Below are 27,203 nucleotides of genomic sequence, written 5' to 3'. Positions count from 1 at the left end.
GCGGCCGTGTGGATTCTGTCTTCCACCTGTTGCAGGAGACGGCACCAGGTCCCACTCCTCTGCCAGGCGCTGTGGCCTTGCCGCTCCTGAATCAGAGGTGTCGCTGTACTCCCCACCGCCTGCCAGTGGCTCTCTGCCCTCTGCATGGCATGGGGTTGTCTGCCTGCCTCCTGAAACAACCTGTTGTCCTATGAGCTGTCTGTAAGGGGGCTGGCAGCCTCCCCCAAACCTACCCTCAGACTGCAATTTGGCTTTTGTGTCCTGAGACACCTAGGTCTGGTTCTGTGGGTGCCCTGTAGCAGCCACTGGGGCCCGGCGTGCGACCATGACATGTGTGGTCTTCTTTCTAACCCTGGCGGGATGTTGCCTCTGCTGAGTCTGTGATGTTACGTTTGCTGTCTGATTGAAGCCAAAAGGTCACTCAGGCTGCTTGCCTCCTGTTCAGTGGGGTCAAAGGCTGCCCTTGACCCTCCAGCCCATGTGCACCCTGGAGAGCAGGAGGGTGGGTCCTTCAAATACCCCTACCTCGGCTTAATTTTTTTCAAATGCCATATTTTAGAGTGGCTTGTTTTTTGTGGTTTTTTTTTTTTTTTTTTTTTTTTTTTGTCACACACACACACACAGATCATCCATCCACTGGTACCCTCCCCAAATGGCTGGGTCAGGCTGAAGCCAGGAACAAGGAACCAGGAACTCCACCCTGGTCTCCCACGTGGGTGGCCATCATGTACTGGATCAGAAATGAGGCTTCAGGACTCTAATGGGCAGTCAGGACACAAGCTGTTCTTCCCCTGGAATGCCGCGGCGCCGGCCCCTCCCCGCAACTTTAAACCTCCAAGTGCCACTACAGAGTGAGCAGGGCCTGGTCTTGAGATGTCTGAGACCCCCAGGGTGGAGGGGTAGGGAGCCATGGTGGCAGGAAGCTTGGGGTGTTGGAGGCTTGTGGTTGGGCTGCTGGGGCCCGGTTGGCTGTGAAGGCCTCAGGAGGAGGCAGGAAGTCAGGGTGGAACGTGGGCGCGGGGCGGCAGGTGGTGGCGGCGAGGACGGCAGCGAGGGGAGCTGCTGCCGCAGCTGGGCGGCCGGGCCAGGCTGGGAGGACCATGTGAATGGGGCCAGGGGGCTCCCAGGCTGGGCAGGTAAGGAGCGCGGGGAACCGGGAGGCCTGGCAGTGCGGGGGGCCAGGCCCTGCACGGATGCAGCACTCTTTCAGACTGGGAGAGAAGAGCCTGCAGGAGGTCAGGCAGGGGCTTGGGCCAGGGGCTCTTGTCTCGGCCCCACCTCCCTGGGGCATGCTGCTGGCAGATCCGCTGCGCGGACATCAGGACTCACTAAGCCCTTTGGGAGCCATCCAGGCCGGCATTTTGTCCTGTGAGGATGAGGCTCCAGGCACCCAGAGAGGGCCAGACAGCTGCCCACAGACCGTCAGCAAAGCAGTGGCAGAGTCTAGGCTGGGACCCTGCACCTCCCACGATGGAGCAGGCGACCCTATGAATTCTTTTAGTTCCTGGGACAGACCTCAGAAGAAAGAATTTCCTGAAAGAGAGAGAAGGGAGAGAGGAGGTGCCTAGGGCTCAGAGAAGAGATGCTGGCCTTGGCGACTGTCATAGCTGGACGGAACGGGGCCTCTGCGTGGGGGCAGGGGACAGCGAGGGGAGACTGGTCATCTGGGATGAAATCTCCGGGGCACTGGTTCCGTCAGACTCTGGGAAGCTTGAGGCGACAGATGAGGCTGGAGAGGGAAGAGGAAGGACTATTTTTATCCAGACGGAGTGTAGCGACCCGGAGCAAGGGACTTCTGACCTCACAGCTGGAAAGGGACCATGCCTGCCCTTGCCAAGGGTCACAGCGTGCTGGCCTCTTCCTGCTGCAGCCCCGGCGTCAGGGGCAGGGGCAGGGGCAGGGGCAGGGGCAGGGGGTCTTGCCGATTCCTGCTGCAAACTCCAGGGAGGTGGAGACCCAGGGAGGCACCCTCAGCTGCCTGCCACCCCCTTACTCTCTAACTTTGAGCTTGCAGATCTGGGGGGCAGCCCCCACCCCAGCCGACTTTCCAGGCTTCCCTGCCTCACTGGAACTTCTCCTGACACAAACTTTCCGCCCTGTTAGTCTGTCCTTGCCTGTCTCCAGCTACAAGGCCTGTGGCCTCTTGTGGGGGCTGGGGCTGGGGAGCCCACTAGCTCTCCCCAGGGTGCTGGGGGGGGTGCCCATCCGCCACTGGACAGGCACACACTGTCCCCTCCACCCGACAGCTGGCTCAGACAGGGTCTTGGGGGCTCAAGGTCAAAGGCTCTTCTCCAAGAAAGAAAGGGCCAAGTGGAGAGGAGCAGAGAACAGTCTGAGGGGCCCAAGGGGCTGGGGTGGGGGAATGGAGGAGGAGGCTTCCCTCCAGGGGGCTGAAAAGCTTCTGGGAGTTCTGAGGACAAAAGCCCCTTCTGGAGAGCACCTAGGAGGTGAAGCCAAGGCTGTGGTCCCTGAGTCCTGTTCCTTGCGGACTGTGGGGGTAGGGACCTCAGAGCAAGGCCGAAGGTAGGGGAGCCCCTGGGTGTGGTGTGGTGTGAAGATCATGCAGTTTGGGGTCAGGCAGACCTGAGTACAATTCCGGTTCTGCCATTTCCTTGTGAGCTCACCCCTCTGAACTTCAGTTTGCCTCTCGGTAAAACGGCCACAGAAGCCCCTCCCCGTGCAGTGCTGCTGGGGAGCTGTGGCCGGGAGGGGCGGAGCAGGTGTTTTGGGAAGGGTAGGCATTCCTGGCCTCCTGAAGATGGTGCACCACAAGCAGGACTGCCCGTGTCCAGAACGCGCCTAATGGGGCCTTGGCAGCACCGTGCACCGCCCGTTCCCTCACCTTTGCAGTGTGGCTTTGCTTGCTTCCTGTACAGGGTGTGAGAACCCAGGCAGGCCGGGTTCTGAGTTGCCAGAGTTTCCCTTGGCAACAGGTCCCTCACCTAGACACACACACGCGCGCACACCCATGCCCTCTCACCCTGACCATTGTAGGAAAACGCATCTGTGCAGGTATGTCAGCCGCAGGGCAGGGATGACACAGACGACACAAGCTGGGCCCTACAAAAATTCTAAAAAAAATTATTTATTTGAAAGAGTTACACAGAGAGGTAGAGAGACGTCTTCCATCCAGTGGTTCACTCTCCAATGGCCGCAAGACCAGAGCTGAGCTTGATCCGAATCCTGGAGCCTAGAGCCAGGAGCCAGGAGCTTCTTCCGGGTCTCCCATGTGGGTGCAGGAACCCAAGGACTTGGGCCGTCTTCTACTGCTTTCTCAGATGCATTAGCAGGGAGCTGAATTGGAAGTGGAGCAGCCGGGACTCAAACTGGCACCCATATGGGATGCCAGTGCTGTAGGCCAGGGCTTTAACCCACTGCGCCACAGCGCCAGCCCTGGGTCCTACAAATTCATGCACATCCTCCAGTAGACAGCTTCAAGGTCAAGCTCACTGCAGCCACAACAATTCTGGGCTACTGGTGTGTTGGGGATGGGGGCTTGCAGGACCAAGACACCAACCAGGAATCTGGCCTCAGACGAACAACCCTGGTGTTGGCCGCAAAGCACCTGAGCTGTGTTTCCAAGGCTGGCACCAAGGCACCTGGAAAGTGAGGGCTCAGAGCCCAACCTACTGGCCTCAGCTACACGCTGTCCCCTGCGCATATCCAGAGCAGCCCTAACCCAGCAAATCTCTGGAAGTCTCCCTGGAGCACAGCCTGAGCCATCTGCTCAGACTCAAGGTGTCCCAGAACCTTTTGTTCCCATGTCCCGTATTCCATGGCCACCCCACTGGAGACAAGGACAGGAGGGGCAGGGCAGGGCAGCCTGGGGAGTTGAGAACTCCTCAAACGATGGTGTCTCTTGGCAGAGTTTTTGTGTTGGTGGTGGGTTTGTTGCTTTTGCTTTTTTTTTTTTTTTTTTTTTTTTTTTTTTGCAATTATAAAATTAGCACACGGCTATTTTGAAAAACTCAAACGGCACAGAGGCATATAAAGAAGTACCCAAAATACAGCCAGCCCCCTCCACTCCCACTGCGGAGACGTGCTCACCGAGGCCGGCTTCGTGTGCGCCATTGCAGATGTCCCTTTGTGTGGCCCTGAGAAGCGGAGCTGTTAGGAACCTGAGTCTCCGGAGCCAGACAGACCAGGTTCAGCTCCATCACTCATTGGTTTATTATGAGGGCTCAGGCGAATCACGTTACTGGGTTTGGCCCTCGGGTTTCGCATCTGTAAAGTGGGGATAATAGCACCTACTTCATAGGATTACATGAAGCAATGCAAATGAAGGAGTAAGAGAACCCTCCATATACACAGATTCAGATGCAAATGGACGTCTCCTCTGTGTTTTGTTCTCTGGGATATCTTACTATGACCTCATCCTTTTTTAATGGTTTTAGCTAAATATTAGCTTGGTCAATGGGAAATGGAGGTAATTTTGAGATGCTGCTTCCTGGAAAGTATTGCTGTTTTGTGTGGCTGTGTTGTTGAGAGTCACAGATGTTACTGCTCAGCCAGCTACGGAGAGGCAGGACAGCTCCCTGCAAAGTGCAGAGAGCCGCTGGAGGGGACCCGTCTGCCACACGGGGCAGAGCCAAGCGGTGGGGACCTCTCTGCTCAGCTGTGTGTCCTCAGCTCTGTGTCAGAGCCTGCCTCATAGCAGGTACCCGTATGGTATATTATTTATTGACTATTTGAAAGGCAGAGTGCCAGAGTGGGAGAGACTGAGAGAGAGAGATTTTTCATCTGCTGGTTCACTCCCCAGATGGCTGCAATGGTCCAGGCTGGTCCATGCTTAAAGCCAGGATCCAGAAACATCGTCCAGGTCTCCTATGTGGGTGGCAGAGGCCCAAGCATTTGGGCCATCTTCTGCTGTCTTCCCAGGCACCTTAGCAGGGAGCTGGATTGGAACCAGAGGAGCTGGGACTCAAATCTGCACTCTCACGTGGGACGCTGGCATCACACGTGGTATCTTTCCCAACTGCGCTGCAACGTCAGTCCAAGATTTTTAAAAATCTCTTAAAAACTATTTATTTATTTGTTTGAAAATCAGAGAATAAGAGAGAGAGAGAGACAGAGAGAACGAGTCTTTGATCTGCTTGTCTACTTTCCAAATGCCCACGACAGGGGCTGTTGCAGCTCCAGATTCCGGGTTCGGTGGGCAGCAGCCCATTGAGGCCATCTGGGTAGTAAACCAGCATACGGAAGATCTTTCTTTCTCCCCCTCTGCCTTTCAAATAAATAAATAATGAAATCTTTAACAAAATGCCCCCCCACAACCAGGGCTGGGCCAAGCTGAAGCCAGGAGCCCGGAACTCCATCTGCAGCTCCTGCGGACCTTTACATTTTTGTGAATAGACTGGCCCATTAAGAAAGCTGGGGCTCCTCTAATTCTACAACAGAGGCCTGAGTCCGGAGTTCTCTCTCACGGTGCAGACTTTCCCAAAACGGGGCCTGGTTGCCTCTCAGGGATATGAGGGATTTTAAGGGACAATGGGTGAATCTTTACAAATGTTAATGTCTGTGATTATTCTAATGTGCAGGGATGTGTGACTTCTATTTATGGCCCTGATCTTGGATTTCCATTTATGGTGGTGATGTTTCCATATTAAAGGAGAAAAAGTGGTCTGTGGAAGTGCTAAAAACCATGAAGAAAAATAAAAACTGTTGATCATTTTTGGCTGGAAGATGTTTAAGTCTGGTATAATGAAAGGCCAATTATTCCCACTTACTTAGTCCTTGTTATGTTCCAAGCACCACGTTGAGCATTTTACTACATATTACATATGATGCTCATAATAGCCCTAGATGTGGGTCCCATTTATCTAAGAGACAAGAGACTGGGGAGAGAGAAAGTGTTCCCATTCACTGGTTTACTCCCCAAATGCTTACAATGGCTGGGGCTGGACCAGGGCCTAAACCGGGAGTCAGAAACACAATCCAGGTCTCCCGAGAGGGTGCTAGGAAACCAGTGACTGAGAGATCGCTGCTGCTTCCCAGGATGTGGCAGGAAGCTGGAGTCAGGAGCCAGGGACCCCTGTGTGGGACTTGGGCATCTCTTGTGTGTGTGTGTGTGTGTGTGTGTGTGTGTGTATGATGTATCATATCTATAAACATATATATTTTGGACTTGGCCATCTTAACCAGCACCTGAACTTGTAGGCTAAATGCCCCCCTGTGGGTCCTATTTTTACTCCCATTTTGAAGAAAATGGAACTGAGGAAGGCTCAGGGAGTTCTAGTAACCAGCCCAGAGGCCCTCTGCCAGTGAGCAATGGGGAAGCCTTGGGTTTGAACATGGGTTACCAAGACACGAACATTCAGGAAGCAGTGTGGACTGTTAAGCAGTGAGTAAGATTCCATCCTAATTAAACTCTCATGACGCAAAACACACACAGAGGTACCCAGGACAAGGGACTCACTAAAAGAAATTTTTAAGCACAATGCATGTTCCTGCCTGGAGGAGTTATGCTAAAATACCATTTAGAGTCTGGACTCTCCAGCCTATGTGTGACAATAATCAACCAGCAGTCTCAGTTCTGTGTTCAAGCCACTCCCAATCTATGAAAATTAATCCATGTTGTTTGCATCTAAAAAAAAGACTTTTCTTGTCCTCTGTGCTAAGAGGCAAGTTCACTTGAACTTTTTTATCAGGAAGGAACATATGAAAAAGGAGGAAGGGGTAGGCATATCAGAGTGTGATTTGAGTCCTGGCTGTTCCACTTCCAATCTGGCTCCCTGCTAATGCACCCTGGGAGGCAGCAGATGATGGTCAAGTAAGTACTTGAGTTGCTGCCACGCATGTGGGGAGCCTGGATGAAGTTCCTGGCTCCTGTCTGTGGCCTGGTCCAGCCATGGCTGTTAGGGGCACTTGGATAGTGAACTAGTGGATAGAAGATCTTCCTCTCTCTCAGTTGTTCTGCCTTTCAAATAAGAATATTAAAAAAAAAAAAAAAAAAAAAAGAGAGAGAGAGAGAGAGAGAAAAAAGAGGCAACCCAAGACACATCCCTGATTTTTTTTCACATCCCTGATTTATCCACCAGGAATTATGTCCCATGCCTGCTAACCCTGATTTATGAGCATTATGGTGAAGAGCCTGTGTGGACACCACAGCTATGCTCTTATCGAACATGTGCCTTTGCAGATAACCAAATCTTAGCCAGAGGCAAAGACCAAAAGAGTGTTTTAAATGATTTTTTTCTTTAAAGAATTTTTTTTTTTTAATTTGAAAGGTAGAGTGACAAAGAGAGAGGGAGAGACAGAGAGCTCTTCCATCTGCAGGTTCACTCCCCAAATGGCCACAGAGGCTAGAGGTGGGCCAGGCTGAAGCCAGGAGCTTGGAACTCCATCCTGGTCTTTGACACAGATGCAGGGGCCCAAGGACTTGTGCCATCCTGAGCTGACTAGAAAGTAGAGCAGCTGGAATTTGTACCAGCACTCCAATGGGATGCCGGAGTGGCAATTGGTGGCTTAGTCCACTGCGCCACAACGCCGGCCCCTTAAATAATTTCTGACAGATTTCGCTACAAAGTGGACCAGAGTACATAGTCTTAACCTGTCTATTTTCAATGTAAAGAATTGGCCCAAGCAACTCATGCAAGAATCTGGCACACAACTAACAGACTATTCAATAAATCAGTATGTCTATGGTTAGGGGAGGAAAATTGTTGCTAGCTTGCTTTTTTTTTTTTTTTTAAAGGACAAAATAGATTCTAGGCCCTGCCAGACAGCGTACTGTCTGTGGAGCTGATAAAAATGACTCTGCCAGAATCTAACTCATCATGATATGATTTCTTAACAATCCTGAGATTAGAAAATCTAGTACATGAGTTTCCCATAGCCTGAGATTTTTTAATGTATTTATTTACCTATTTAAGATTTATGTATTTATTTGAGAGGCAGAGTTACAGACAGGGAGAGAGAGAGGTCTTCCATCCGCTTGTTCACTCGCTCCCCAAATGGCCACAGCGCCCAGAACTGGGCTGATCCAAAGCCAGGATCCAGTAGTCTCCCCCGGGTTCCCCATGCGGGTGCAGGGGCTCAAGGACTTGGGCCATCTTCCACCACTTTCTCAGGCTGTTAGCAGGGAGCGAAATTGAAAGTGGAGCAGCTAGAACTCAAACCAGCGCCTATATAGGATGCTGGCGCTGCAGGCAGAGGCTTAACCTACTATGCCACAGCGCCGGCCCCAGGGATTTTAAAAAATCAATCACATGCCATTTGAACAGGGCCACTGTGTGTGCTGAGCAGGTTGGGTACTGTGGAGAAAGACAAGAAAGGGAGAGCAGGGGTGGGCACTGAGACTCCGTGGATTAAGTCCTGGCTCGGGATGCCTACATGCCATATTTCAGTGCCACTTGGAGTCCCCGCTGTTCCACTTTCAATCTGCTCCCTGCTAATGCACCCTGGGAGGCAGCAGGTGATGGTCTAAGTACTTAAGTCCCTGCCACCCATGGGGGAGACCTGGATAAAGTTCCTGGCTCCTGTCTTTGGCCTGGTCCAGCCCTGGCTACTGTAGGCGTTTGGGGAATGAACCAGCACATAGGAACTCCTTCTCTCTCATCTTGCCTTTCAAGGAAGTAAATAAATCGGTTATTTTTTTAAAGGGGGTGAATAGTGCTGGCGTTATAGCACAGCAGGTTAAGCTGCTGCCTGCAATGCCAGCATCCCATACTGAAACACCGGTTCCGTCTCAGCTGCTCTGCTTCTACTCCAGCCCCCCGTTAATGTGTCTAGGAAAGCAGTGGATGATGGCCCAAGCACTTGGGCTCCTGCCGCCCACATGGAAAACCCAGATGGAATTCCTAATTCCTGACTTCAGCCTGGCCCAGCCCCAGACATCGTTTGGGGAGTGAACCAGTAGATGGCTGCAACGGCTGGGGCTGGGTCAGGCTGAAGCCAGGAGCTTCATTCTGGGTCTCCCTCTTAGGTGACAGGGGCCCAAGCACTTTAGCCATCCTTCACTGCTTTCCCAGGCCATTAGCAAGGAGCTGAATCATCTGGGACCAAACTGGTGCTCATATGGGATGCCGGTGTAGCAGGTGGTAGTTTAATCAGCTACCCCACAACTCCAGCCCCACTAAATAAATCTTTGGGAAAAAAAATAAGTGGTGGGAGTAGGCACTAAAATCCAGCTCTCAGTCTACTCTCCAAGCTTGAAATTCCAAGGAGGGGTGATCCCTTTATAATTAGTACAAAGTGCTCTGTGGACCAGGGGCATCTATCTGACTGAGAGGTGGTCTTTAAAAAATCTACAAAATTCTCACCTTGGATTTCTGAGTTGGGAGAAGAGAATGTCCTGTTTCATTCATCCCAGAAGCTGCTTTCCTATTGGTTCTGAGAGCTCTGGATCTCTGGGATCTGTGTTCTCCTCCTCCTTTCTTTCAGACAATGAGAAATTCATGTTAAGCTTTAATTGTGACTATTTTTCCTGACCTCTGTTATTAGCCTGGCTCGGCCATTTCAGCTGCCTGGCTTTTTTTTTTTTTTTTTTTTTTTTTCAAATTCAGGCTGAAAAGATGAGATACACATTTTTAATAAACTGATGTGTGCACATAGGACCTCCCAGTTACCTAACTCTACAGAGCCCTGGCGTGCTACACATCCCTGTGCACACACAGACTGGTGCAAGCCCACAGATGTGCACACACCAGCACAGTGCTCACAGGTACTTCCCTATGCACTGAATTCCGGCGTCCATACAGGGTTGTGCACATGCAGAACATGCATTCCAGGCAGACAGACAACAGTCTTGTGGAGAAAAGCCTTTAGTAACAGCTCAACGGTTGGCTTTTTTTTTTTTTTTTTTTTTTTCAGGGAAAGTGGACAGTGAGAGAGAGAGACAGAGAGAAAGGTCTTCCTTTGCCGTTGGTTCACCCTCCAATGGCCACTGTGGCCGGCGCACCGCGCTGATCCAAAGGCAGGAGCCAGGTGCTTCTCCTGGTCTCCCATGTGGGTGCAGGGCCCAAGCACTTGGGCCATCCTCCACTGCCTTCCCGGGCCACAGCAGAGAGCTGGCCTGGAAGAGGGGCAACCGGGACAGAATCCGGCGCCCCGACCGGGACTAGAACCGGGTGTGCCGGCGCCACAAGGTGGAGGATTAGCCTGTTGAGCGGCGGTGCTGGCAACGGTCAGCTTCTAGATGGGGACTGGCTCCCACCCTGACCATCTGCCTGGCTGCGTTGGTCTCTCCGTAGCCTCTCAGGATCACTCCAACCCCTTTGTACTTCCCAGGGAGAGAGAGGCGAGAGGAGTCCCTTGATCACAAGATTTAGGAAGCTTATTTGAACTTTGCTTCTGCCAAGAACTTTCTGTGTGTTATTGGGAAAATAACTTCTCTGATCTCCCAGATGCCCCATCTTTAAAACCCCTGGAGGATTGCATTAGTGCTCCCTAACTCTCCTCTGCTTTGGATTTGTTTGCCATTCCCTCCTCCCTCTACAGATCTCATGATTGTGATGTTTTTGCCTACTAAACAATGGTATTTCCTTTAATGTTAAAAAATTTTAATTTTATTTCTTTGAAAGACAGAGGAGAGAGAGAGAGAGAGAGAGAGAGAGAGAGAGAGAAATCTTCCATATATTGGTTTACTTCCCAAATGGCTACAATGGCCAGGGCTGGGCCAGACCAAAGCCAGGAACCCGGGATTTCATTTGCACCTCCCATGTGTGTGGCAAGGACCCAGGTACTTGGGCCATCTGCTGCTGCTTTCCTAGCCATTATCAGGGAGCTGGATTGGACATGGAGCACCGGGACTCCAATTAGCATTGATGTGGGATGCTCGTGTCACAGATGGCTGCCCAATGTGCTGCTCTCTCTTCCTTCCTTCCTTCCTTCCTTCCTTCCTTCCTTCCTTCCTTCCTTCCTTCCTTCCTGGCAGAGTGGACAGTGAGAGAGAGAGAGAGACGGAGAGAAAGGTCTTCCTTTTACCATTGGTTCACCTTCCAATGGCCGCTGCGGCTGGCACGCTGCAGCCGGCGCACCGCGCTGATCCGAAGCCAGGAGCCAGGTACTTATCCTGGTCTCTCATGGGGTGCAGGGCCCAAGTACTTGGGCCATCCTCCACTGCACTCCCGGGCCACAGCAGAGAGCTGGACTGGAAGAGGGGCAACCGGGACAGAATCCGGCACCCTGACCGGGACTAGAACCCGGTGTGCCGGCGCGGCAGGTGGAGGATTAGCCTAGTGAGCCACAGCGTCAGCCTGCTCACTTTCTTAATTTTTTAAAAATTTACTTCATTTGAAAGAGGGACTGAGAGGAGGAGAGAGACAGGCAGAAACAAAGAGAGACCGAGAGCAGCAGACAGAGAGGGATTTTTCTTCCCCTGGTTCACTCAAATACCCATAGCAGTGGGGCTGGGCCAGGCTGAAGCTAGGAGCCTGGAACTTAATCTGGTCCTCCCACCTGGGTGATGGATGCAAGTACTTGAGCCACCAATTGTTACCTCTCAGGATACATATTTACGGGAAGCTAGAATGAGAAGCAGACCTGGGATTTGAACCCAGGTACTTCAACAGAGGCAGGTATCTTAACTGCTACACCAAAAACACCTGATGCTGTACCTTGTTTAGAATTAATTTTCTTGTTTTCCAGCTAAAATTTTAACAGATACTTAGCCAAGGATGCATTGAAGAAACTATAAAACAATGTGTCAAACTAAGAAACCTATCATAGTACAATTTCTCTTCAGAGTTTTGATATACTGAATTAACTCAATGGCCTGCAACACAGTCCTGGGGTCTCCTGGGAGCTTGTGGGCACACAGCTGGCCAAAATAACTTCTGGCATTGCCAGATCTTGGGGGCTTTTGATTGCTTCCAGGCCCCACACTCCAAAGCTCACACGCTTGTTGAGGGGAGATTTGCTAAGTGCAGCCGGAGGCCTCCAGGAGTGCAGAGCAAGCCATAGAAGGTTCAGCGGGGGCCTGACGCTCCGCAGAGTTAACAGCATTCAGCTAAATTTAACAGGGCCTGGCCTTTTCTCACTTTTGGCTTTAGTCTTAAGAGACGCCCTTTCCAGCTTGGCATTGTGGTGTGGTAGGTAAAGCCGCCGCCTGCACGCCAGCATCCCATATAGGGGCTGATTCAAGTCCCAGCCGCTCCCCTTCCCAACCAGCAGCTGCCCTGGGAAAGCTTCGGAGGATGGCCCAAGTACTTGGGCCCCTGCACCCATGTAGGAGACCCAGAAGAAGCTCCTGGCTCCTGGCTTCGGCCTGGCCCTGCCCCGGCAGTTGCGGCCATTTGGGGAGTGAACCAGAGCATGGAAGACCTCTGTCTCTCCCTCTCTCTCTGTAACTCTGCCTTTCAAATAAATAGATAAATCCTATATATAAAAAAGAGAGCGATATCCTTTCTGTGGGTCCCAGATTCAGCCCAAGAGCCGGCCCTCCCTATACCTTCTATTGGGTCCCTGTGGCTCCTTCTCCCTCCACACCTGACGCCGGAGTCTGGACTCATTCTGTGTTGGCCTTTCCTTAGGACTGCACCGCAGTTCATCCTCCTTCTTCATGTGTTTTAGAGACTTTGGTTTATTCTCTCCTCCGGGGCTCTTGTTAAATACGGCTATTCCCCCTCCACCCCAAATTCGAACCTCATGTCTGCCCTGCTCTTCCCACCCACCTGAGCAGCGCCTCTAAGTTGTTTCATCCCAGTGAGCCTCCACGCCTTCTTCCCAGATCCCAAGCAGCCATTTGCTGCTTCCAATCCTGTCTTGTCTCTGCTGCCTGTGTTTTATTAAGTATACACACGTTCAAAAATAAAGATTTTATTTTATTTGTTTGAAATGTAGAATGAGGGAGACAGACAGATAGACAGAAAGAAAGATCTTCCATCCACTGGTTCACTTCCCAAGTGGCTGCAACAGCCAGGGCTGGGCCAGGCCAAAGCCAGGGGCCAGGAACTCCATTAGGGTCTCCCGTGTGAGTGCAGGGGCTCACGTACTCGGGCCATCTGCTGCTGCTTTCCCAGGTGCATTAACAGGGAGCTGGGTCAGAAGTGGAGCAGCTGGACTTGAGCTTGTGGTCCTGATACAGGATGCCAGCGGCTCAGTCAGTGACTTAACCCGTTGCACCACAATACTCGCACCACATCCTGTCTTTATTGTTTTTTTTTAATTTTAAGATTTATTTATTTATTTACTTGAAAGGCAGAGCAACAAAGAGAGATGGAGAGACGGAAAAAGAGAGCAATCTTCCATGTGTTGATGTACTCCCCAAATGGTCACAACAGCCAGATCTGGGCTAGGCTGAAGCCAGGAGCCAGGAACTCCATCCTGGCTTCTCACCTGGGTGACAGGGGCCCACGCACTTGGGCCGTCTTCCACTGCCTCTCCAGACATGCGCATGATCAGGGAGCTGGATCAGAGGTGGAGCAGCTAGGGCCTTGAACCAGCGCTTTGACATGGAATGCTGGCACTGCACGTGGCAGTTTAGGCCGCTGTGCCACAGTGCCAGCTCCGACATCCCCTCTTTGTGATTCCAAACTTTCCACATCTTTCTCTTGCCTTTTCCTAAGGCCTCCAAAAACATGAAGTGTGGAAGGAGCCTTATGGACCTAAGTCCATGTCCCCTCTGACGCTGGCATTACCGCCCCGACATAACCAGCTTGTGGTTTCCCAGGGCCTGTGTGAGTATCTCGAACAACAGGATGCTCACTACCTAACAAGACGGCTCAGCACATCTCAGGTTGTTTCCGGGTGCCTATTAGTCCTCTCTGGGGGCTTTTATTGCTAGTCACTTCCTAGCCATAATAAAATTAGCAGTCAGAAAGTCATTTGCAGCCTTAGATGAGTGGGTCTGGCCTAGCCCGGTTTGTGAAAGATCTATCTGGCCCCTGCCCTGGAACTCCAAACAGTGAGGGGGCACACGATGCTGCCCTTGACAGTCTCTCTCTCTTAGATTTATTTATTTACTTGAATGAAAGGAAGAAAACGAGAGAGAGAGAGAGAGAGAACCTTCATCCACGGATTCACTCCCCAGATGCCCGCACGACAGCCAAAACTAGGCCACGCCGAAGCGAGGAGTCAGGAGCTCCGTCAAGTCCCCCCAGGGTGTGCATTGCAGGGAGCCAGAGTCCAAAGGGGAGGAGGGACTCTAACCCAGGCACTTGCGTGTGGGGTGCAGGCATCTTATCTGCCGTGCCAAATGCAGGCCCCTCGTTGGGGGCGTCTATTTATTTAGCTTGAAATTCCATGCACATTTTGCACTTCCCTCCACATTGGACTCACACTGTTGAATTTACATGAATAAGGTCAAGCCACACTCACGCCCGGGGAAGATGCACTCCGTGACTTCTGGGCCCCGTGGAGGCTCTCAGAGGTTTTTTGCCAGTTCATCCCCCACCCCCTCCATCAGGGACTGCTAAGGCAGAAGGAGCTGTTAACCAAGCTAACATTTATGGATGCTCATTAGAAGGGGACGATCCCATTTGAAAGAAGAGGAAAGTGAGGCTCAGGAAGAAGGGTTTCGGCAAACAGCACAGTGTCAGAGCAGGCATTTGAACTTCAGTCTCTCCAACTCTGGGCCTATCTCCTGATTCTCGCTGACCAGAAACTTCCAGCGCTCCCTCCCTCCACTTAGATCCTGGACGGGTTAGCAGCTCCGGTTCTGCTCTCCCCACACAGGTTGTGTGACCTTAGGCAGGCCTCTCTGGCCTAGGGTTGCTCAAATAAAAACAGATGTTAGGCTGGATGGCTTTTTTTTTTTTTTTTTTTTTTTTTTTGACAGGCAGAGTGGACAGTGAGAGAGAGAGAGACAGAGAGAAAGGTCTTCCTTTGCCGTTGGTTCACCCTCCAATGGCCGCCGCGGCTGGCGACTGGGACTAGAACCTGGTGTGCCGGCGCCACAAGGTGGAGGATTAGCCTAGTGTGCCGCGGCGCCAGCCGCTGGATGGCTTCTAAGACCTTTGTGAGTTTAACCCTCCACATGCCAACTGGCATTGATGAATGTGTATGGGGGGGGGGGCTTTCAGGCAAGTGAGTCCCCACCCAGCCTCATCTAAGGGGTGGGGCTGACCCATCAACGAGTCATATGGAACTCAGGGCCCAAGTTGAGGACTGTGGTCTGAGGATTTACAGGAGCCTGGGGCGAGTGGAGAATGCAGAGCCGGGCAAGGCCTCACAGAGTAGGCCAAGGGCCGGGAGAACCTGGAGGGTCCAATTAGAATTCAGCAGGAAGACAACCGAGCATTCCAAGGCAAGCAGAACCAAAGGTACCAGCACTCGAACAAAGATTGCAGCGGGGGTGGGGGAGGCATTGTGGCAGTGGCAGGTAAAGCTGCCCCTTGCAGCGCCGCCTCCCATATGGGCACCGGTTTAGGTCCTGGCTGCTCCACTTCCCAACAAGCTCCCTGCTGATGGCCTGCGAAAAGCAGGAAAGCTGGCCCAAGTGCTGTGGCCCCTACACCCTCACGGGAGACCTGGATGGGGCTCCTGGCTCCTGGCTTTGGTTGTTGTGGCCATCTGGGGAGTGAACCAGCAGATGGAGGATCTGCCTCTCCTTTCTGTAACTCTGACTTTCAAATAAATAAATATGTCTTTAAAGAAAGAAAGAAGGAAGGAAAGAGAGAGAGAAAGAAAGAAGCATTGGGTATTTGGGAAAGGCAAGAGTAGTTCAGAACACAGGACGTGTGTGTGTGTGTGTGTATAGCAGAACAAACTGAGAAGGTGGATTTGGTCTTGGTATTAAAGGGTCTTGCATACATAGTAAATTAAACTTTGAGGACTAGTTTTTAAAATTTTGCCAGCGCCATGGCTCACTAGGCTAATACTCTGCCTGCGGCACTGGCACTCCGGGTTCTAGTCCTGGTCAGGGCGTCGGATTCTGTCCCGGTTGCTCCTCTTCCAGTCCAGCTCTCTGCTGTGGCCCGGGAGGGCAGTGGAGGATGGCCCAGGTGCTTGGGCCCTGCACCCGCATGGGAGACCAGGAGGAAGTACCAGGCTCCTGGCTTCAGATTGGCACACGGGGCCAGCTGTAGCTGCCATTTGGGGGGTGAACCAATGGAAGGAAGACCTCTCTCTGCTCTCTCTCTCTCACTGTCTAACTCTGCCTGTCAAAAAAAAAATTATTTTATTTATAAAAAAGATGCAGATAGGGGAAAAGAGACAGAGGCAGAGAGAGACACAAAGAGATCTTCCACCTGCTGGTTCATTCCCCAAATGCCTGCAACAGCCAGGGCTTGGGCAGGCTGAAGCCAGGAGCCAGGAACTCGATCCAGGTCTCCCAACGTGAGTGACAGGGACCCAGGTGCCTGAGTCATCTGCTGTCTCCCAGGGTGCACATTAGCAGGAAGCTAGAGTGGACGGTGGGGCCAGGACTCGAACCCAGGCACTCTGATATGGGAAGCGAGTGTGCCACGCAACAGCTTAGCCATCTCTCCACACGCCCACTGCAGGGCCTGGGGTTTTCCAAGCGGTTCTCAGGAGCAGGGAAGGTGCGGCCTGAGGGCTCCTAGGGGCCTTGGAGTGGGGCCGCCACGCTGCCCTGCCGCAGGAAGATCCGCTGGCTCTGACCGGCTTTATTTGTGGTGTTCTGCTTGCTTTCAACTGACAAAAGTTTCCACTGCTGTAACAGGCAAACAAACAAAACAAGTTATGGCCAACAGGGCCCCTGAAGGGTTTTCGTGTAGGAACTCTGTGAGGCTGACCGCGTGGGTGTGTGGGGAAGCAGGGCCTGCCTGTCAACACCGGGGAGAGAGCGGAGAGAGGCTCAGCTTCCTTGCCTGCAAGGGCAATTGTATTTGAGGTGGGGGTGGTAGGGGACCCAGGGCTCCCCCAGGGCTCCGGGGAGTTTGTGTGATCTCCAGGAGGTAGTCCCCCAACGGCAGAGGGAGGAAGTGGGTAACTAGACTAACAAAGGTGCCTGTGGCAGTTTGCCCATCCCAGGTGGGAGGGCGGGGCCTCTGGCTCAGCCTGGGGAGCCTCGGGTGCGTGCTGTTCCGTGTGGCCCCTGGGGCTCCCCCCCAGTCAGGAGCGAGGGTCCCCCGTCTCAGCTTTTCTGTAGCTGATGGATGGGGGCCCAGGAGCTGAGCATCTCACGGTCCTGGGGAAATGCCTGACGCTGGGGGAGCCCTGTCAACCCCCTCTCCATTCTCCCAGGGACCATGGGCTGTAGCTGCAGCTCAAACCCTGAAGATGACTGGATGGAAAACATCGACGTGTGTGAGAACTGCCACTACCCCATAGTCCCACTGGAAGGCAAGGCCACGGTAAGAGGCCAGGCAGGGGCCGCGGTGAGGGAGTTGGGAGGAGCACACAGCAGAGGGAGAAACGGACCACCATTGTCGGTCCTGTAAATCAGAGGGTGGCCCTGCCTGGATGCGGAAACAGAGGGGTCCAGAGAGGGGAAGGGACTCTTCGAAGGTCACAAGGCAAGCGGTTGTCCAGTTCAGGGGCGAGACCGTGCCAGACTGGAGAAGCAGAGGCGAGCAAGGCAGGGGGAGGCAGTCAGAGGCTGACCCGGCCTTCTGCCCTCTTACCCCCACCCCACAGCTGCCCATCCGGAACGGCTCTGAGGTTCGGGACCCACTGGTCACCTATGAAGGTTCAAACCCTCCGGCATCCCCACTGCAAGGTAACGGAAACCAGCGGGGCCTAGAAGATAAGACCTGTGGATCCTTGGCTCCCTAGTCCTCCCCACCCACCTCTGCCCTGTCCCGCCCCTCTCTTCCTTGTCCCCTGCCCTGTGACTCCAGAACTCCGGTACCTACTCCCTGCCTGTCCCAGGCCACTGCCTCCAGCCCCCTTGTCTTTACAGACAACCTGGTTATCGCCCTGCACAGCTATGAGCCCTCTCACGACGGAGACCTGGGCTTCGAGAAGGGTGAACAGCTCCGTATCCTGGAGCAGTGAGTGCCCCCTCCCCACCCACACATCCTGCAAGGGCGGGGATCCCTCCTGTGGACCCCTGACTGGGTCCGGGTGGGCGTCCTTGGGAAGCTCCGGGGCGCTGGCCCGGCGCGACTGGGGGTCGTGAGAAGGGTCTCCAGCGAGTCCATGGCTGGCCGCGCTGATAGCCTCTGTGGCACAGGAACGGGGAGTGGTGGAAGGCGCAGTCCCTGACCACAGGCCAGGAAGGCTTCATCCCCTTCAACTTCGTGGCCAAAGCGAACAGCCTGGAGCCCGAACCGTGAGTGGGGATGGGAGGGGTGGGAGCAGTTCTAGGGACCCTGGAAGAGGTCAGGGACCCTGGGGTGGCGGCGAATCCTTAGGGAGATGGAGGAAGAACGGACCAACTCCCGACGGGCTTCGCTTGTGCCCTGCGCAGCTGGTTCTTCAAGAACCTAAGCCGCAAGGACGCAGAGCGGCAGCTCCTGGCGCCCGGGAACACACACGGCTCCTTCCTGATCCGGGAGAGCGAGAGCACCGCGGGTGAGCGGGAGGGCGGAATCTTGGTGGGCGGGGCCCTCGGGCGCGGGCTCGCTCGGTGGGCGTGGCCCCGCCTGGTGGGGCTCGGTGGGCGGGGCTTCAGGAGGCGGGCCTCGGTGGGCGGGGCCCTCGGGCGCGGGCTTGCTCGGTGGGCGGGGCCCAGTGGGTGTGGGCTCGGTAGGCGCGGCCGCAGGCGGGAGCTGCGGAGCGCGAAGGTGTGGGCGCGCCTGGCAGGAAGCCATCCCTCCTGATCTCCAGTTCCTTCTCTTCGGTTCGTGCATTCATTCATCCAGGATCATTTTCACTGTCGGTGCGGGATTTCGACCAGAACCAGGGAGAGGTGGTGAAACATTACAAGATCCGTAACCTGGACAACGGCGGCTTCTACATCTCCCCTCGCATCACTTTTCCAGGCCTGCACGAGCTGGTCCGCCATTACACCAGTGAGCAGCAGGACCCCTCACCTGTGCGCTGGCAGCCTGTTTCCCCTGCTTCCCCCTAGGGGCGCCCTCCTGCGTCTGCCGGTGTACTTCGTTCCCCGCAGTGGCTGCAGTGTGGTACCCGGCCACAGTCCCAGATGTCGGTGACAGCTCATTTCCCCTGGGTGGGGACGTGGAGGCTCCGGGGCCTCCCAGCCCTGCCCTCCGACGGCCTCTGCCATGCTGGCCCTTGCCCGCGTCCCCGCAGGTGCTCCGGACGGGCTGTGCACGCGGCTGAGCCGCCCCTGCCAGACCCAGAAGCCCCAGAAGCCTTGGTGGGAGGACGAATGGGAGGTTCCCAGGGAGACGCTGAAGCTGGTGGAGCGGCTCGGGGCCGGACAGTTCGGGGAGGTGTGGATGGGTGAGTGCGGCGCTCCGGCACGGCCTGGGGGGCGGGGCGGGGGCGTCTGCTGCGGTCCCGCGACCTTGACTACCCTGGCCCCCGGCTCAGGCTATTACAACGGGCACACAAAGGTGGCGGTGAAGAGCCTGAAGCAGGGCAGCATGTCCCCCGACGCCTTCCTGGCCGAGGCCAACCTCATGAAGCAGCTGCAGCACCAGCGGCTGGTCCGGCTCTACGCGGTGGTCACCCAGGAGCCCATCTACATCATCACGGAATACATGGAAAACGGTGGGCGGCCGCCGCGCATGCTCGCTGGGGAACACCGCTGGCCCCTGGGACCCTGCTGGAGGGTGGGGAGACGCTGTTTCCTCCCGCCCAGAGCTAGAGGCCTTTCCGGGGGCTCCCAAGACTCAGCTCCAGGGGTGGGGCGAGCTGTCGTTGGGGCCTCTGTGGAAGCCCCCCGCGCAAGGTGGCAGGCTCTGGAACAGCATCCCCCCTGATTCAAAGCTCTGCCTTGATCCCAGAGTGAAGTGGGTCCCTGACCCCGTTTCTGTCTCCCACCTCTGAGAGTTGGGAGGGTGGTGGTGGTTCTGTCCCAAATGGCTCTTTTTCAGTTTTGGGTGAGCTCCTACTTCAGTAGCTCTGCTGTGGAATAGCATAAGAGTCCGAAAAAGACAGGGAGCAGCTCCTAGGCTCAGCTTTGCTCCCACTGACTTGCTGTGTGACACAGGCCACGTCCCTGTACCGCATCTAGCGCACAGTTATCCTAAGGAATAAAGCAGAAGTTTAAACGGGCTGGCCCAGAAGTCACACCGGGTGTTCCTTAAAGGCTCGGGAGCCTGGGTTAGAGCCCTGGATGGCTTTGCACTAATCACGTCAGTCCTCTCTGTCGCGGTTTCCACATCTGTAAAACGGTGGGACCAGGACAGGGGTCACTTCCTCACAGTCTTTGGGAGGCTACGAAGGTGAATTACGGAGAGCCCTTAGCACAGTGCCTGCTCCGTGTTAGCAGCTCAGGCAGGGACCCGGCTCTGCTTCTTTGGGAACACAAGGTCTGCCCCTCTTTCATGAAGGGAAGCAAACTCTTCATTGGCTCATGGGTCGTGGAAGTCACCTAGATCTTAGGTACGCCAGCTTTGGAGCGAAGGCTTGCGAAGGAGTCTCGGGCTCACTGGAGGTGAGCGTGGGGGTTGATGAGCACTGTCTGCCACCGACCGAGGAGGAATGGCAGCGTGTGTCCCTGCATGTGCTGGGGCTGGGTGAGGCCTGCATCTCTGATGACTGCTTCAGCACGCCACTCGCACTGGGGCACGTGCTCGTTGTCATTCGCACACAGAGTTTTAATCACTTGGAAAGGGCCAGTGGTCACTGACTGTGTTCCAGCAACTCCTATCCTGGTCTTCTCCCAGTCACCCCCCCCCCCACCAAAGAGTGTCCTTCCTGCCACACCCCACCCAACGTATGCAGCCCACTCAGACAGGGAGAAAGGTCTTGCATCCGCTGGTTCACTCCCCACATGGCCGCAATGGCCAGAGCTGGGCCGATCTGAAGCCAGGAGCCAGGAGCGTCTTCCAGGTCTCCCATATGAGTGCAGGAGCCCAAGCACGTGAGTTATCTCCCACTGCTTTGCCAGACCATAAGCAGAGAGCTGGATGAGAAGAGGAGTAGCCAGGACACGAACTGGCGCCCATATGGGATGCTGGTGCCGCAGGCAGACACTTCATCTGCTACACCTCAGCACCAGCCCTGGAAAGCCCGATTTTAGTAATTGGCACTGAGAAAACCAGAGCTCAAGTCATGGAAAAGTTCCAGTGTGCATGGGAAGGCAGATGATGCTGCAATTTGTGGTGCCTGCTGGCGTCCAGAGAGACTTTCAGGAAGGGTGGCCCAACTGGGTTAGAAGAAGAAAGGGGGCCGGCACCGCGGCTCACTAGGCTAATCCTCCACCTAGCGGCGCCGGCACACCGGGTTCTAGTCCCGGTCGGGGCGCCGGATTCTGTCCCGGTTGCCCCTCTTCCAGGCCAGCTCTCTGCTGTGGCCAGGGAGTGCAGTGGAGGATGGCCCAGGTGCTTGGGCCCTGCACCCCATGGGAGACCAGGAAAAGCACCTGGCTCCTGGCTCCTGCCATCGGATTAGCGCGGTGCGCTGGCCGCAGCGCGCCGGCCGCGGAAGCCATTGGAGGGTGAACCAACGGCAAAGGAAGACCTTTCTCTTTGTCTCTCTCTCTCACTGTCCACTCTGCCTGTAAAAAAAAAAAAAAAAAAAAAAAAAAAAAAAAAAAAAAAAAAGAAGAAGAAGAAAGGAAAGTAGAAATTTCAGGGCCCAGTGCTGTGGCTTTGCTGGTAAAGCCACTGCCTGCAGTGCCAGCATCTCATATGGGCACAGTTCGAGTCCCAGCTTCTCTTCTGATCCAGCTCTCTGCTATGGCCTGGGAAAACAGCAGAAGATGGCCAAGTGACTGGGCCCTTGTACCCGTGTGGGAGACCTGGAAGAAGCTCCTGGCTCCTGGCTTCATTGCTGCCATTTGGGCAGTGACCCAGTGGATGGAAGACCTCTCTCTCTGCCTCTGCCTCTCTGTAACTTAACTCTGTACATAAAAAAAAGAAAGAAAGAAATTTTAGCAGGCAGATATGAAAGAAAGAGGTGAGCCCAGTGGTCTGTGTGAAGGATCTCAAAGTTGTCGTTGATGGGTGGAGTGAAAGAGGCCGGTAGCGGAAGGAGAAGCTGCAAATGTGGACCACGCAGGACTTTGAATGACTCTATACCCTCATGGTGATGAGAAACCTACAGTCCCCTCCAACAGGGCCCCCACCTTGTCCCCTGAAAAAGCCCCTCATGTTCCTGGGCCTCTCACCTTGAACAAGCTTCTCCATTTGCACTCCTTACTCATCCATCTAGACCCCCAGCTGGGGGACAAGGGTCTGAGGGCCTCCCCCTAGGGCAACTTGGCTCAGCAACTCTTGCTTCTGCCTACAGGGAGCTTAGTGGATTTTCTCAAGACCCCTACAGGCATCAAATTGACCATCAACAAACTCTTGGACATGGCAGCCCAAGTAAGGAGGCTAAAGAGGGCCTGGGCGTTGGGCACAGGCCAGTGGGGTGAAGCTGTCAGGCCCAGGAGTACTGACCTGTACCTGGCCTGCAGATTGCAGAGGGCATGGCATTCATTGAAGAGCGGAATTATATCCACCGGGACCTGCGGGCTGCCAACATCCTGGTTTCTGACACCCTGAGCTGCAAGATTGCAGACTTTGGCCTAGCGCGCCTCATTGAGGACAATGAATACACAGCCAGGGAAGGTAGGTGTGGGGCGTGAGGGAGGTCTGGGGCCTGTACCTTCTGGCTAAGCACACACATTTTGTTTCTCCCTAGGAGCCAAGTTTCCTATTAAGTGGACAGCACCAGAAGCCATTAACTATGGGACATTCACCATCAAGTCAGATGTGTGGTCCTTTGGGATCCTGCTGACGGAGATCGTCACTCATGGCCGCATCCCTTACCCAGGTCAGCACCAAAGACAGGACTGAAAGGGGCGATGGGGAAGGCCAGCAAATCCATGTCTTCCCACTCGCTTCCTCCCAGGCTCAGAACCTGAAACTCTCTGGTTGCTTCTCCTCTGTCTTCTCAGGGTTGTCTCCAACCTCCCTAACAGATGCCACATCTCCCGGGGCCAGCCTGCATCTCTGTCTCTGAATCTCTCCCTTCTAGAACCCCAGCTCTTCTCTCTAGTTCTGGCACAGGCAGCCTGGTATGGTGGAAGTGGATCTGGTTTGGAAGGCAAGAGGCTTGTCTTTTATTACCAGATCTGCAACTGATGCTAACTTTCTTTTTGGTTTTGATCAGACCATTCCTTCTCTTTTTTAAAATAAATTTTTAATTATTTATTTTGTTTATTTGAAAGGCAGACAGACATAGTTAGATAGAAATCTCTTATCTGCTGGTTCACTCCCCAAATGCCCTCATACCTGAGACTGAACCAGACTGAAGGCAGGAGATGGCATTCAATCCAGGTCTTCTGTGTGAATGGCAGGAACCCAACTACTTGAGCCGTCACCTGCTGTCTCTCAGAATGTGTATGTGCAGGAAGCTAGAATTGGCAGTGGAGCCAGGGATTCAAACCCAGGCACTCCAGTATGGGGGATGCAGCTACCCCAAGTGGCCACACTTGACTGTTGTGTCAAATGCCTGTCCTAGATCACCCCTCCTGTTCCCATCTGTTAAGTGTGAGATCACTGTAGTGACTGGCCCATGCTGAGCTATTATTAATCATCACTTTGGGCCGTCACTTCACCTCTGTGAGCCTCAGTTTCCTGAAAAACAAGCGATTATTTGTAAAAAGCCTGGCTCATAGGAGGTGCTCACTGAACACTGACTTCCGTTTGCCTTCTAAAGAGGAAGAGAGATGTGTAAACAGCCAATCGCCCTCCCCTGAAATGCTTCCCCCCTCCCCACCTCCCTGCATTCAGCCTGGACAGAGATGGAAGGTTTTGAAAGGAATTGGCTTGGGAACTCTGAGGAAGGGAAATTGAACACACAAACAGGAGTAGGGAGGTCATGGAGCCCAGTGGCTGGATTTGCAGAGGCTTCGCACATCTCAGAGCAATGTGAACAGAACTTTGCTCCTAGGAAGGCTCTGTGGGGTCAGGTGAGAGGTTGAAGGACCGTGGCTTTGTCCCATCAGAGTCCGGAGGCAGTGCTGGAGCTAGAACCACACACCAGAGGTCCTGCCAAGGCCCCCTGCTGCTCCTCCATTGTTCCTGCAGAGTGAAAGCCCCGTGATCAAAGGCAACTGACACGTGGCACTAGGGTTTGGGAGAATGGGGAGACATGGGGACCTTAGTGAACTTGCATCTGCCCCAGCAGATGGCTGTCACTTATGGTAGGGGCATCTGAAAACCAGATCTTTTGTGTTTCCAAGAGAGACCAAAACTTGGAGTTTTAGGAAAAGCTACTCATTTCCAAATATTGGTAATTGACTCAAGTTGTTTAAAAACACCATATGGGCATTAGGCCTACCAGTTAAGCCTTTAGTTAGGACACCTATGCCCCACATGAGAGTGCCTGGGTTCAAGTCCCGCTCCAGTTCCTGACTCCAGCTTACTAACTGTGGACAATGGGAGCAGCAGTGATGTCTCAAGTGGATGGGTCCCTGCCATCCACTGGGAGACCTGGATTGAGTTCCTGGCTTCCAGCTTTGGCCTGGCCTAGCCCTGGCCATTGTGGGCATTTGAGGAAATGAACCAGCATATGGGGAGGCTGTTTGTGTCTCTCTGTCTCCCTGATCTTGCAAATGAAACAAACAAATGGAAAATCAACTACCTGGTCCAAAGCAAGCTGGGCCATCTTCAAGCTGGGTTTAGCTGATGGTTGGCATCATTGACTCTCGTGTTTGGTTTCCTGGCTTACGTCTTCTACTTCCTGGATTTTAAAATGTGAGGAATCCAGAGATAGGAGCCATCCAAGGGCAAGGGCTGGGGAAGAGGAGTCTGTATTGACAAAGGTCTAGCCCCAAGCTTAGCAGGAGCCAAACTTCAGTGTATGTATTTTGCTGGGACCCTATAAGGGTTTGGCCTTTGAGATCTGTTTGTCACAGTCTTCTCTCAGGAGAGTGAAGAAAATGCAAGAGGATACATGGATAATTTTAAGATAGGGAACCGGGGTGGGCGATGTGGCCTGTGTCCCATATTGGAGTGCCAGTTTGAGTCCCAGTGACTTCACTTCTGACACAGCTGATGGCTCAAGAGCTTGGACTGCTACCATCAATGTGGGAGACCCAAATAGAGTTCTGGGCTCCTGGCTTTGGCCTGGCACAGCTCTGGCTGTTGCAGGCATTTTTTAAAATTTTATTTATTTATTTTTAAAGCTTCTCTCTGTCCCAGGGACAGCACTTTCTTTCTTTTCCTTTTCTTTTCTTTCTTTCCTAATTTTTTAAGGATTTTCTTTATTATTTGAGAGGTAGAGTTACAGACAGAGAGAGGGAGAGACAGACCGAAAAGTCTTCAATCCACTGGTTCACTTCCCAAATGGCCACAATGGCTGGAGCTGGGCTGATCCAAAGCCAAGAGCAAGGAGCTTCTTCCAGGTCTTCCACATGGGTGCAGGGGTTCAAGCACTTGGACCATCTTCCACTGCTTCCCCAGGCCAGAGCAAGGCGCTGGATTGGAAGAGGAGCAGCTGGGACATGAAATGGTGCCCATTTGGGTTGCCAGCGCTTCAGGCAGAGGCTTAGGCTACCCTGCCACGGTGCCGGCCCCCTGTTGCAGGCGTTTGTGGAGTGAACAAGCAGATGGAAGATATCTCTTTGCCTCTGAACCTCTGCCTTTCAAGTAGATGAACATAAACAAACATTTAAAAAGAATGAAATGAAAACAAGGAATTACATCCTTGCAATCCTCCAGAGAAGTTCTCCTGAGACAAGAAGCCTGCCTGGGGGAACAAGACCAGCACAAAAGGAGGGAACCAACCCAAAGACTATTTGGTCTGGGTCATGGAGGGGCCTGGTGATCCTTCTCAGTCCCAGGCAGAGCCTGCTTCTCTGGGCCTGGGCCCTTCTGTCTTCCTGACTCACATTTCATGTGCCTGGTCCCAGAGTGGGAGAAACCTCACCACTCTCCTGGCTGTGGGCTCCCATCCTGCCCTGGGTCCTGACCTACCTGTCATCATCATAATCACAATTTCCCTTGGTGAAGCAGCGCCTAACTGGGCCTTCATACACACTACCTCGTTCAGCCATCATAATGACTCTGGGAGGGAGGAGCAGCAGCTTACTCTGTGTTCCAGATAAGGAAATTCAGGCCCAAAGACATGAGGTTGGCAGGAGATGTGGGGGGAGCACGTTGTGGCACAGTGGGTTAAGCTACTGCTTGGGATACCCACATCCCAAATCAGAGTCCCACTTTGAGTCCCAGCTCCTCTATATCCAATCCAGCTTCCTGCTAACGCACCTGGGAGGCATCAGATAATGGCCCAAGTACCCTGGGGAGAAGGATGGAGTTCCTAGCTCCTGGTTTTGGCCTGGCCCAGCCCTGAGTGTTGTGGGCATTTAGGAAGTGAACCAGCAGATGGAAGATCCCGCTCTCTGTTTCTCCCCCTCCCCTCCGCCTTTCAATTAAATAAACAAATCCCATTTTTTTATTTAAAAAAGAGGTAAGGTTGCTGTCCATGGACCCACAGCTAAAATGTGCGTGCTAATTGAGTGTTTGAGCTGTATTAGGTAGTCAGGTGGTGTGAATGACATCAGCAGGTGCTGCCAGCATGGCTTTACCATTGAAGAAGACCAAAATCCTTTTGAACTGGTGCTCGGACTCTGCCAGTTACAGGTTCTAAACATCACCCTTGGCTGTGGGCTTCGAAATTCTAAAGCCTTGATGTCCTTTCTCCCATCAACCTCCAGGGATGACTAATCCTGAAGTGATCCAGAACCTGGAGCGGGGCTACCGCATGGTGCGCCCTGAGAACTGCCCAGAGGAGCTGTACCACCTCATGAAGCTGTGCTGGAAAGAGCGCCCAGAGGACCGGCCCACCTTTGACTACCTGCGCAGCGTGCTGGAGGACTTCTTCACGGCCACAGAGGGCCAGTACCAGCCCCAGCCTTGAGAAGGCCCTTCCCCTTCATGCCAGCCTGGCTTGGGGAGATGGAGTTCTTGTGCCAAAACCACATGGCCTATGCATATATGGACTCTGCACATGAGTCCTGCCCACGTGCAACACATATGTATCTTGTGCTTGTACATACATCCCGAGTTGCATGGGTTTTGCACATGTGTCTTGTACATGTGTAGCCTATGCATGGATGCCTTCGACACTGTCCAAGGTGTGTCTTTCTAAGCACTCCTACTTCCTGATACCACAGAGACAGGAGAGAGTCTTGTGATTGACACCAGCTTCTGCCTGCCCACTTGTCTTTGCCCAAGCCCTCCAGAAGCTCCTTCAGGGTTAGGACCTTATCTAATACCTCTGTGTGCTCCTTGTCGGTGCCTGGCACCTGTTAGGGGCTCAATAAATGTCTGTTGATGAAGGTGATGCAA

General features: G+C 53.6%; 1 protein-coding gene across 1 annotated transcript; it reads left to right on the top strand.

Annotated features, from left to right (window-relative positions):
- Nucleotides 1-980: 980 nt before the first annotated feature.
- LCK (LCK proto-oncogene, Src family tyrosine kinase) lies at nt 981-27,203 on the top strand. Its single transcript, XM_002720629.5, has 13 exons — nt 981-1,136; nt 17,086-17,195; nt 17,479-17,560; nt 17,744-17,834; nt 18,017-18,115; nt 18,254-18,357; nt 18,648-18,797; nt 19,042-19,194; nt 19,285-19,464; nt 22,153-22,229; nt 22,322-22,475; nt 22,549-22,680; nt 26,570-27,203. The coding sequence occupies exons 2-13, from the start codon at nt 17,091-17,093 to the stop codon at nt 26,770-26,772; spliced, it is 1,530 nt and encodes a 509-aa protein (XP_002720675.2). The 5' UTR covers nt 981-1,136; nt 17,086-17,090; the 3' UTR covers nt 26,773-27,203.

Source organism: Oryctolagus cuniculus, chromosome 7, assembly GCF_964237555.1.
Source record: "Oryctolagus cuniculus chromosome 7, mOryCun1.1, whole genome shotgun sequence".
NCBI lineage: Eukaryota > Metazoa > Chordata > Mammalia > Lagomorpha > Leporidae > Oryctolagus > Oryctolagus cuniculus.
The sequence above is the reverse complement of the archived record's forward strand: the minus strand, read 5'-3'. Positions and strand labels throughout refer to the sequence as shown.